Source organism: Lacerta agilis, chromosome 18 (genome assembly GCF_009819535.1).
Source record: "Lacerta agilis isolate rLacAgi1 chromosome 18, rLacAgi1.pri, whole genome shotgun sequence".
In the NCBI taxonomy this organism is placed as follows: Eukaryota; Metazoa; Chordata; class Lepidosauria; order Squamata; family Lacertidae; genus Lacerta; species Lacerta agilis.
The window spans coordinates 4,715,070-4,727,431 of record NC_046329.1 but is presented as its reverse complement, the minus strand read 5'-3'; the positions used below and the strand labels follow the sequence as shown (position 1 = coordinate 4,727,431).

Below are 12,362 nucleotides of genomic sequence, written 5' to 3'. Positions count from 1 at the left end.
AGGCGTACTTATTGCAGGGGGGAGCATAGCTGTTCACAGTTGCCAGTGCTGTTTGGGGAGATGTTTGGAGCAGGGGTATCATCTCCCGGCCGGAAGGCAGGCACCGGAGCGCCGTTCTCGGCTGCCATCTTTTGCCAGCCAGCCAGCCACAAGAAAGCGCTGTTGACCCACTGACCACCTCGCACCGCCCTGACAGGGACAGAGCTTGCGCAGAATGCAGATTGGGAGGGGGGGCATTGGAAGGCGCCGGCCGCTTGTTAGTCCAGAGGTGTTTTCCCCCCTCCAATAGCCCTTCAGAGGGTCAACCTCTGGAAGGGTTCAGGAGACCCTATCTGGTTTTGCTTTCAGAGGGCGGATTCAGACGACAGTTCCATCCTCCTCCCCGCCCCCTGCCCTGACTTTACAGGCTGGGAATTCAGTGAACTCGCAAGGTGGCTCCTGGTCTAGAGTGTGAAGCCTTTAATCTCAGGGTCGGTCGTGGGTTCACGCCCCACCTTGGGCAGAAGATTCCCACATGGCAGGGGGTGGGATTAGGGTGACCCTCATGGTCGCTTCCAACTCTACAATTCCACACGGTTCATCCCAGAGGATGCAATGCACAAGGGTCCCTCTCCCAGGCCAATGTCTGCTGGAAAATTGAGGCGTTTCGGACGCTGGTCCATGGACTCCTTCATGGCCTGACCGGGCCACTGCTTCCCCCAGTTCCACAAGTTCTGCAAGGTGCCATTTACCCACAAACCAATGTATGCTGCTGTAGCATGAAGGGCTTTGTCTGAATCAATCTCCTTACATATTTGTTTGGGTGGTTTTTTTTGTGGGGGTGGTGTATGGCAGAAGTTGACGGAGTGTTCTGTGTTGAACACCAAAGTCGTGGGCTCCAAGTTTGGTTCCAAAAGGCTCTCTTTGGTACTTGGTGTGAGCAGGAGAGCAAGGGTAGAAAACAGCCGCTGAGGTTGGGTGGGGGGGCAGAGGAAGGGGCGATTCCCCCCCACCCCAGCTGCCCACCCCTCTAGGCGCTTCCGTTCTTCACAGCACCCCTCGGGACCCCTGACCACGTGCTTTCCCTGCTTGAGACTGGATGGCTCTGCTGAACCATATCAACCTCAGAAAGGTTTTCCTCAGAGGAGGAATAACTTCCAACTGTCCTTCCCCCCCCTCCCCGTCCCTCCCGCTTTGTTAAAAAAAGCAAACGACAGTTTCGAGGGGTAAAGAAAGATGGTTCCAGGGTACTGCTGCTGCTGCTGCTGCTGCTGTTGTTTTCTTGCTTCAAAGAAAAGTGTTCATTTATCAACGCGTTGAGCAGAATAAGTGGAATGTGTTAAACTTGTCGGCCGGTGGCAACTCCTAAGTTGAAATAAATGAAATGACACTTAAAAAAAAATAAAAAGGAAAAGAAGGAAAAGAAAATCCTGCTGCTAAAAAAAAACAACCAATTTCCTCTGACTTTCTTGTTCTTATGTCTGTTGGGATCTGGTTGGTTGGTAAAAGAAGAAGAAGAGTTTGGATTTGATATCCCGCTTTATCACTACCCGAAGGAGTCTCAAAGCGGCTCACATTCTCCTTTTCCTTCCTCCCCCCACAACAAACACTCTGTGAGGCGAGTGGGGCTGAGAGACTTCAGAGAAGTGTGACTAGCCCAAGGTCACCCAGCAGCTGCATGTGGAGGAGGGGAGACACGAACCCGGTTCCCCAGATTACGAGTCCACCGCTCTTAACCACTACACCACACTGTAGGGGTTGTTTGAGGGATGCCATTTATTCTGCAGAAGAGGAGCTCCGCATTTACTCACAGGGAAACAGGTTTATTTATGGACGGAGGAATCGGTGTTGCAGGGTCAAGGCCATTAATAGCCGTCCCTATTGTCAGCTAGAGAGGCTTCTGGCAATAGCTCCCCAGCAGCAGCTAGTATTTGGGAATATTCTGGCCGTAGTTCAGTGGTGGAGCATCTCCCTTGCAAACAGGGGGGCCCCCAGGTTCGATCCCCAAATGACACCTTAAACCTAGGTTGCGGTCGCCATGACGGAACGTCTAGGCACCTTTTCTTTCCTTTATTGCAATGAGGCTTATTATTATTATTATTATTCATTTCTATACTGCTTTAAAAAAAATCTGAAAAGTGGTTGACAGCAATACATTAGAACACCCAATCAAACGATCCAGAATAAATAAATATAAGCTTCAAGGGAAAGGTTTCAGATCCTTCTCTAAGTGGAGAAGAATAAAAGTTTTATTAGAGCATGGGTAGGCAAACTAAGGCCCGGGGGCCAAATCCAGCCCAATCGCCTTCTAAATCCGGCCTGCGGACGGTCCAGGGAACAGCGTGTTTTTACATGAGTAGAACGTGTGCTTTTAATTAAAATGCATCTCAGGGTTATTTGTGGGGCATAGGAATTCGTTCATGTTTTTTTAATATATATATATATATATATATATATATGTATGTATGTATGTATGTATATGTATGTATAGTCAGGCCCCACACAAGGTCTGAGGGACAGTGGACTGGCCCCCTTCTGAAAAAGTTTGCTGACCCCTGGGTTAGCATATCAGATAGCGTATGGGAGATCAGGGTTCAAATCCCCACTCGCTCATGAAGCTCGTGGGTTGACCTTGGAGCCAGTCACAATCTCTCAACCTACCTCTCAGGGTCGTGGTAGGGATTAACCGAGGAGGGGGCGAACCATGTACTCCATGGATAAAAAGATAGGAGATAAATGCAGTCGATAAGCTGTTCTGCTGACCTGCTTAAGAGGGCTGGGGGGCCCAGCCAGATGGAGATGCCAGTCGCCCACCTGACGCCCAGAAAGATCTCCACGTGGTCGCAGTTGGACCTGTGTCAGTCTCAGAACGCACCTGGCGCCCGGGGAATTTTGTACACTTTGATTCCAGGTTAGGATTCAGGTACATCTGCTTGGGGCTCCAGCCGAGCCCTTGTTTGGATGGGGGCAGAGGACTTTGTGGAGAGCAGCCAAGACACCTATTGCTTAATATTTCAGCCCAAAAGGGCTGGCCAAACCCTTGGGAGCCATATGTCATTGGTGGGCGGGGGCAGGAGCAAAAATATGTGTGTGGGTTTTAGATTTTAACCTTTCTCAGTAGTCTAGTTTCTGAACCCACCCAACCCTCTCTGTCTTCCATCCAGGAAAGCAGGAGGCATTCAGCAGAGTTCAGGGGTGCATTCTGGCCGGTCAGAAACACTCAAGGGGGTGGGGGAGGTGCCAAGCAAGACCAGCGAGGGGTGTGGCCTGGGGAGAGGGGGTGTGGCCTATGCAGAGTCCTAGGTGCCAGGTAGTAGAGAGGTTTGGGGAGGCACATTCGGACCCTGGGCCTGGCATGAATGCCTGTTGTAGAAAGATGTATGTGTATACAATTTTTTACCTGGAGGACACCCTTAATTTCACTTACATCCTCAAGGGGGCATGGAACAGTGGTGACTGGCCAGGAATAAGACCTTGGGGAAATGGTGAGGGGGGGGGAACCATGTGAAACCACCTTGAGATCCTTGGGGGGGAAATGGTTAAATAAATAAATAAACTAATAAATAATGGACTGCTCGATTAAGACGTTGACCCAGTGTGCAGCCGCCACGAACGATTTCCCTCTCTCAACTCCATGCATACATTCCGTAGATGTCTTCCATGTCTCCTCTTTCTCGTCTTTCCTCTGAACTAAAAAGCCCCAAGCGACGACACTTTATTCCCATAGGGGAGTCACTCCACACACACACACCCCTTGATCAGTTTGGTTGCCCTTTTCCATCTCCTTTTTGAGGGGTGGTGCCCAGAACCGCACACGGTGGCACAAGCTCAGTCCCCAAGGAATCCTAAGGATTTATGGCCAGCACTGAAGCCGGCTCGCCTTTCCCCAACCTAAAAGCACCGCACCTGCTCAGCTTGCTTAATTTCTGCACCTAGATTTAGGTATGGAAGGTTTTTCTTCTTCTGCTTCTGCTGCTATTATTAAGCAGCTAGGCTTCTGAAACTTCAAGTGCAAGGAAACCTTGAGTGGCAGCCGTACTGAATAACCCATTGCTTTGGCCTTTGTTGGGATCCAGCAGGTTAAAAATAAAAGCTGCCGTCAGGTTGGTCCAGATTTGGAGCTGAGCAGCTGAGAGGGTTGCATGTGAAACAAGAAACTTGGCAAGCTCTATTTCAGCCAGGGGTGATTTCCTCTGGGCGAGGGCTTTGCACGAACACTGGTCCTTCATTCCTGCGGAACAAGAGCTCGCTTGCATTCCTATAGTCACCATAGGTGACACTCGGTTCAATGCAGGGGAGTGCCCTGGGATTCTGAGCAAGTTGAGTGAGCGAGCTACAAATTTTCGTGGACTTGTTCACAAGGATAAATTAATGAAGAACAGCTTCTGTCTGACTCAAATCTCACCTGAACTAAGAACTGCCCTAGCCAGTGGCGTAGCGTTTTGTGTGTGTGTGTGCCCCGTGCACTGGCAACCCAAGCTACGCCACTGGCCCTAGCAAGCCTTAATACAAGTGTAATTTAATTACACATTTAGTCAAAATCCAGTTGAAACTATTGAGTTTAATTAATTCAGAGAGACTCGTGAACCGGATGCAGCGATACCAGCTTTTCGAAGTCCGATATTCATTTGCGCCTCCAGTGCCCCCAGCTCCCCCCTCACCTATTAGCGCCCCCTGGGTCATCCCACCCACCCTGGGGGGTGGTAGCACCCGTTGCTTTAATCCTTTAACACACACATTTTAATTCCCCCTTCGTCTATACAATGTTCGCTGCGAACAGCTGCTGTCCCAAACTTTCACCCTGCTAAATCCTGAGTTTCCCTGTCCTCAGAAAATCCGAAAAAGGTATCTGCTCTGCTTTCAAAGCTCTTCTGTCACCTTTACGTCAATACCTTTGTCCGTTTTTGTTTTGTTTTCGGTGGGAGTATTTTTATTTGGAGCAGCTTCCAGAGAGGCAGGTTGGCCTGAATCAGCAAATCGTGGAAAACAGGGGAAACGGGCAGGAAAATTCCGGATTAAAATTCCGGGTCCAAATAGAAGCCAGGGAACAAATTGGTTACGCCAAAAGTGCCCTAAGGAAGCGGCAGAACGAATAGAGACAGAGTGGAGTGTGAACAGTTTAATTTATTTCCCCCAAACTATTATGGTCTTTAAGGTTGAAGTCCTAAAGCACAGGTAAGAGAATAAACTTAGAGATGAACTATACTTTCCCCATATTAACCCATTATTTATTGTCAGTTAACTCTCATTTTGCTTTGCTTATACTGTATGTACTTATACCTAGATTGCTGCATTTTGTTGTTGTTGTTTTTCCGTAATGTTGAATTCATTCTGTGTTTGTTAAACTGTGTTCTTGTCAGTTTTGACATGCTCTGTATTTCATATACAGTGGTACCTCGGAAGTCGAACGGAATCCGTTCTGGAAGTCCGTTCGACTTACAAAACGTTCAGAAACCAAGGCGCAGCTTCAGGTTGGCTGCAGGAAACTCCCGCAGCCAATCGGAACCCTCGGAACCTGCGTCGGACGTTCGGGTTCCAAAGAACGTTCGCAAACTGGAACACTCGCTTCCGGGTTCGCGGCGTTTGGGAGCCAAAATGTTCGAGTCGCGAGGCGTTCGACTCCTGAGGTATGACTTATGTTTTGAATGTTTGCCGCAAGTCACGTTGGGTGCAGCTCATTGTCGAAAAGCGGCCTGCAAGTCAACTCAAATCAGGCAACCGTCGAGAAATTGTTCTGAGTTCTGCTCCAAAACGAACTCGATTCTCATTCACTTCTCCTGAGAGTTACGTGAGCTGCTTCTGAGTGTCATTCAGACATTTCTGATGCGATTTGACAAACTTCGTTAAACCGAACCAACTCATTCCAGGAGGGCTCCCTTTTGCTGCTGCCTCTCCAGATCTTCTGGTGCCCATTTTGGGCCGACAAGGAGCAAAACAGGGCTTCTAAATATGGCCGTGTCCCTGATCACAACGCCACAAAGAGGTGGAAGAACTTCGAGCTTCAGCCTCCAGGTCTCTCATATAGAGGAGGGTGAAAGGTTGTTTTCTGCTGCTCCAGAGAAGCGGACACGGGGCAATGGATTCAAACTACAAGAAAGAAGATTCCACCTAAACATTAGGAAGAACTTCCTGACAGTAAGAGCTGTTGGACAGTGGGATTTGCTGCCAAGGAGTGTGGTGGAGTCTCCTCCTTTGGAGGTCTTTAAGCGGAGGCTTGACAGCCATCTGTCAGGAATGCTTTGATGGTGTTTCCTGCTTGGCAGGGGGTTGGACTGGATGGCCCTTGTGGTCTCTTCCAACTCTATGATTCTATGATTCTATGATTCTCTCTCCCGTCCAAACCACCTTCTTCTTCTTCTTCTGCGCTGAATGCTGCCGCACCTGCCTTATCCACCTGCATCTGGTTGTAGTCTCCGATCTGGACCATTTGGGCATTCTGGATTATGAGGTGCGACGGAGGCGCCCCAGACATGAGCCCCGGGGGTCCCCGGGAGAACACATAAGGAAGGGAGAGTTGATCAGGCCCCAGCTGAGGTTGAGGCATTTCAGAGTAGAAAAATGGCTGTGAGCCCTGGTCAGGTGGGGCTTGGAGCCCCAGAAAGCCCCTCTGCAAGGGCATCGGAGTTTGCGAGCTGACCCTGAGGGCAGACAGGCGCTGCAGGGCGTGCCTGTAATCGCTCTGCTGCTCCCGCAAGCGCTCCTGGTTCCGGATCTGCCTTGAGATATTCCACAGGGCCCTCTTCTCCCGGATCACCGCTGGGGAGAACGTTTTCTTGACCCGCCTGGCGAAGACGGGCGAGGTCTCATCCAGCGGCACGATCGCCGCGAGCAGGCAAGGCATCTCTTGCCTCTTCATGGGGCTCTCTTTGGCAATGAAGGGCACCACCGAGTTGTTCTTGCAGAAGCGCTGGAAGGAGTCCATCAAGGCCACGTTTGCCTGGAAGGCGCAGAAGCGGCTCTTGAAGTTCTCCGTCATGAGGAGGAGGGTGAAGGCCGAGTTATCCAGGGCATCCTGGAAGCAGCTGAGCTGGCAGTGCCCAGGGACTAAGAAGTCCTCGCTGACCGTCGCCCCGTCGGCAATGCCCAGGGCCTCCAGCCGCTCCCTCACCCGGCAGGCGACTGTCTCGTCTTCAGGGGCATGGACCACAACGAAAGTGAAGAAGGGTTGCTCCTCAGCCGGCAGATCTGTCGAGGGGGTTCCTGATGAACGAGGAGGAGGAGGAGGGCCAGAACTTGAAGAGGACCCAGTCTCCGAGCTCTGCTTCGGGGAAGACGAATCTTCCACGGTTCTTGGAACAAACGATGTAGAAGGTGCTAAACCAGGCAGAGGTGTGGATAGCGCTTGTGAGTTATGGAGCGAACATCCTGCACGACCCTGCGGTTCTGAGGCCACCAGACTTCGGGGTTCCCTGTTTTCTCCATCTTCCAGCGGCTGCGCAATTTTATGGTTGCCTCTGGAATCGCTGGTTTGCCTGGTTTTCTCTTGGTCTTGCACGGCGGGCTCCGCTGGTCTCCCAGAGCAAGAATTGGCTGGAGACTGGGCAGCAGCTGCCCCTTCTCCAGGCTGCACCAGGGAGTTGGGGCCACTTCCGCACAGCTTGCTGGGCTCGGGGACACCATGCTGAACGGAATGGGTGAGGAACGGCAACGTTGGAGACTGGCTGATCTCCAGGTGGCTGAGCTGCGAAATAGGGCTGCCCGTGGAGCACAGAGGCTGGATTTCGGAGGGAGCCCAGGAACTCGAAACCGGCACCGGCGAGCTCTTTGCCGCTCCAGAGGGAGGCTTCCCCACATCGCATCTCGGAGCGCTGGAGCTGTTGCTTGCCGCCGCCGCAGCCACGAAATCCAGCCCGCACTTATGCCCAGCTTCGCTCAAGAGGCTCTCGAAAGTAGACCTTGGGACATCGCTCTCGAGGAAAGCCTTGATGGCGATACGGTAGGCCTCGTCTCTGGCCAGGGGCCCACAGAGATTTTCCTCCACTAACAACGAATAGATGCGGGCCACAGCCAGCGCCACTTCTGCATCCTGGTTTGAGGGGGCTGGATCGGCCCTGCTTGCTGCAGCGCCCCACTGGTGGCTCTTGTAGATGTCTGCCACGGCAGCACAATTCTCCAAAGCTTCCAGGCTCAGTCTGGCCTCCGTCTCTCTGCCCAGGGTCAAGAGGATCATGGCCTGTAGGAGCCTGCAGCTCTTCCCGCCTTGCCGCCTGCAGCTCAGCTTGTGCTTGTACTGGACCAGCCTGTCTGCCGGGATCGTGGCTAAGACCCTGAAGATGCCCTCCATGGTCGGAGATCCCATACAGCCCTCCGCCGTCTTGGCGAATGGTCTGGCGAGGCCAACGCCCCAGTTGGAAGAGCATCTTGGGGCCGGGAGGGGTGGAAGCGTGGCAGCAGAGGGAGGTTCTCCACCATGCCAGCAGGCCATCAACCTTTTCCCAGTGAGATTTTGTCCACCACCTCTTACTCGGATCTTCACCGAAACTTTTGAGAAAGAGGAGATGTCACCAGCCCGCCATCTTCTTCCTCTGGGTTTTTTGGGTTCGGTGTTTTGTTTTCTGTGCAAACCTGCAATGTAAAAGGTGGAGGAAACGTTGAGAACATCTCTGGGTCTCGACAGGCCTCGTTTATGCCCTGGGTTAATTGCTTAGAAAACAATCAATCAGTGGCTCCCAAACTTTTGGTCCTTACGAACCAACGAAGAGTTGGCCTTGTTTTATATGTACTTCTTGTTCTCGCGTTTTTAACTGCTTTTTAATTATCTTTCAAATGGCCTTGAGAAGGTTTAGAAGGAAATTAATAAATAAGTTATAATAATGGAATTCATTATGATTAATAGATAATAATAAATTGTTAAGGGTCTTGACAGACGATTTCATGGGGGCGTTTTTCTTCCATTCTGAGGTTTAGCAATTTTAGCAAATTAACTGATTTTCAGTTGTGGTTTTTTGTCGCTCCGTTTATGTCGTGTTGTGCTGCGCTGCGGTTTTAATTCCATTGAATCCAAATCATAGACGCAATAAAATGCAATGTAAGAAATGAAAGTAGCAATGTAAACCCCAACTGAAAATCAGTTACGAGTATTTGCTACGATGGGTGTGCCATCTCCTGTCTTCAGCCACAAATCTACACTCCAACTGAATTAATAATAATAATAATTTATTTATACCCCGCCCATCTGGCTGGGTCTCCCCAGCCACTCTGGGCGGCTTCCAACAGAATATTAAAATACAATAATCTATTAAACATTAAAAGCTTCCCAAAACAGGGCTGCCTTCAGATGTCTTCTAAAAGTCTGGTAGTTGTTTTACTCTTTGACATCTGGTGGAAGGGCGTTCCACAGGGCGGGCGCCACCACCGAGAAGGCCCTCTGCCTGGTTCCCTGTAACTTGGCTTCTCACAGTGAGGGAACCGCCAGAAAGCCCTCGGCACTGGACCTCAGTGCCCGAGCAGAATGATGGTGGTGGAGACGCTCCTTCGGGTCTACTGGGCCGAGGCCATTTAGGGCTTTCAAGGTCAGCACCAACACTTTGAATTGTGCTTGGATACATACTGGGAGCCAATGTAGGTCTTTCAAGACCGGTGTTATATGGTCTCTGCGGCCGCTCCCAGTCACCAGTCTAGCTGCCGCATTCTGGATTAGTTGTAGTTTCCAGGTCACCTTCAAAGGTAGCCCCACATAGGAGGAGGAGGAGGAGTTTGGATTTGATACCCCGCTTTATCACTACCCGAAGGAGTCTCAAAGCGGCTAACATTCTCCTTTCCCTTCCTCCCCCACGACAAACACTCTGTGAGGTGAGTGGGGCTGAGAGACTTCAGAGAGAAGTGTGACTAGCCCAAGGTCACCCAGCAGCTGCATGTGGAGGAGCGGAGACGCGAACCCGGTTCACCTGATTATGAGTCTACTGCTTTTAACCACTACACCACACTGGCTCTCATAGAGCTCATGGACAACTAATGGTTCACAGAGCAAAGTCTGGGAGCCCCAATAAATACTCCCCAAGCTTCTATTTCCAATGTTCAGCCTGTGAGTGTCGATGTTTATATAGCCAAAATGGTACATTCATATATATATTCCAACATATGAAATCCCAGAGGGTGGGACCCGATCCAAAGGATTCAAATCACAAGAACGGAAATTCCAATTAAACCTTAGGAAGAACCGGCTGGTGGTTTGGAGCTGCTGGACAGTGGAAGGCAAGTCCCCCTTGGGAGGTGGTGGCTTCTCCTTCATCGGAGGTTCCTCAAGAGAGGTTGGCTGGGATTCCTTAGCATGCTAGGTGACCCTCGGGGGTCCCTTAGCCCTACAATTCTGCGGCATCGGCAAGCTTAAGGGGAACCCAGCAGAGGTTTTTTTTAAAAAAAAAACGTTAAGGGAATAATTTAATTAATGTGGCCCTCTGGATTTTTATCAACTGGGAAGATTAAAAACATAAATAAACAACACTTTTTGTGGATGGATTTTAAGGCAATTCTAAGAATCGGCTTGCTGAATATTGTTTGGCTGACTTGTCTGTTTCAAACTGGGTAGGCAAACTAAGGCCCCGGGGGCCGGATGCGGCCCAGTCGCCTTCTAAATCCGGCCCGCGGACGGCCCGAGAATCAGCATGTTTTTACATGAGCAGAATGTGTGCTTTTATTTAAAACGTATCTCTGGGTTATTTGTGGGGCATAGGAATTCATTCATTTTTATTTTATTTTTTTAAAAAAAATATAGTCCGGCCCCCCACAAGGTCTGCGGGACAGTGGACCGGCCCCCTGCTGAAAAAGTTTGCTGACCCCTGGTTTCAAGTATATTTAAGTTAAGCTAACAGGATCCGGAACTGGTCACTGCTATGGGTGCAGGCAGGGAACAGGGTATTCAAGTGAGGTGCATATATAAAATTTCATTATTATTTTTTTTACAAGATTTTGCTTGGGATTCTCCATTTAGCTGGAGATACTGGAGGAGGCAGAGGGGTGGGTTCCCCACCCCCCAAAAAAACCAGGCAACACACAAGCACCACCACTGATCTATAGCCCCTCGCCCAATCCAAATGCACGAAGCATGTTTTCAAACCAAGTCAGACCACTGGTCCTTCTAGGCCAGTGCTGCCCGCTCTGACCGGCAGCAGCTCTTCAAGATCTCGAGCAGAGCCACAAAACCCCCTTTTAGCGTGGGATTGGGAACTTGCCACGTTTGAGGCGTCTCTTGCCTCAAGGTGTCTCACCTTAAAGGTGACTCATGCGCTGGCAACCCTCAAGGCTCGGTTATGGTCTCGCTCTCTCCTTCCCTCTCGCCGCATGCAGCCCGGCCAATGTTCGCGCCGGACCCAGCATTTCCAAATGTGCCCAGTAGCTCGAAAAAGATTGGCAACCCTCCGCTAAACTAACAGGCAGGGGCTTGTCGCATTTCCCGGGGAGGGATCATTTGCAGGCTCTGCTGTTTAAACTGCAGCCCTTTCCTAAAAACAAAACAAGCTTCCAGTCCTCATGGGGCCTGCGTAAAAGGCCTGGTTTCAAACAGGAGCGTCTGGAAAAGTCCTTATGCTGTGTCGCTGCTGCATCTAGCTCAGCCTTTGCTAACCTGGCATATTTGGGACTCGGCAGCGATCGGATCCAGGCAGCACCATTGGGCTTGGTGGTACTGGCAGCTGAAGCATAGCTGTCAACCTTTCCCCCCCTTTTTTGCGGGAAATTCCCTTATTATAGCATTGGCAAACAGCAGAGAGGGTTGACAGCTATGAGCTGAAGCCCTGGGAATCTCAAGGGTGGAAGGCTGATTCAGCTCAACCTCAGCACTGTTGCATAAAACAACAACAACTCTTTAGGAGTTGTGTGTGTTGTTGTTGTTGTTTGCAACAGTGCTGAGGTTGAGCTGAATCAGCCTGAGAACAAGCCTCTCATTCTGCCCGTCTGTCTCAAGTCGTGGCTCGATGTGGGGCCTAGCTTGGGAAAGAAGCCAGAATCTTCTGGGAGCACAAATAAAATTCCTCCTCGGCGAGAACTACGTATATTGACCTACCTGGCACGGAGCTGCAAAAAAGGCTGGATTTTCCTTGCAAACTTGGTTTGCAAGCCCTGTTGAAAAGTTTTGGCGCTGGAGGAGGAACTGAGAGGCGGAAGCTGATCGGCCAGACAACCTCCTCCCAGTTTCCTTTCCCTGGGAAGGTCAGAGCGCAGGGCTGCCTTTCTTCCTCAAAGCACAAATTTTTAACTTTCGGTTTCCAGGGCATGGTAGTGCAGTGTCTGACTGAACTTCTGATTTGCTGCTCTGTCCCCAGAAGCTTCACCAGGTCAGGCGGCCAGCTGCACCAAAACCACACACACTCTCTGCATCTTAGGGTTGCAATCCTTATCCCCCCTGGGAGAAAAACCCCACTGACCTTGGCTGCAAGAAATTCTGG

General features: G+C 50.6%; 1 protein-coding gene across 1 annotated transcript; it reads right to left on the bottom strand.

The window, feature by feature from the left end:
- Positions 1 to 6,307: 6,307 nt before the first annotated feature.
- TICAM1 (toll like receptor adaptor molecule 1) lies at positions 6,308 to 12,080 on the bottom strand (the record flags this gene model as incomplete). Its single annotated transcript, XM_033136883.1, has 2 exons — positions 11,981 to 12,080; positions 6,308 to 8,544 (listed from the first exon to the last, which is right to left on the bottom strand). A coding segment is annotated over exon 2 (2,097 nt), but the record flags the coding sequence as incomplete, so codon positions are not given.
- Between the last annotated feature and the right edge of the window lie 282 nt (positions 12,081 to 12,362).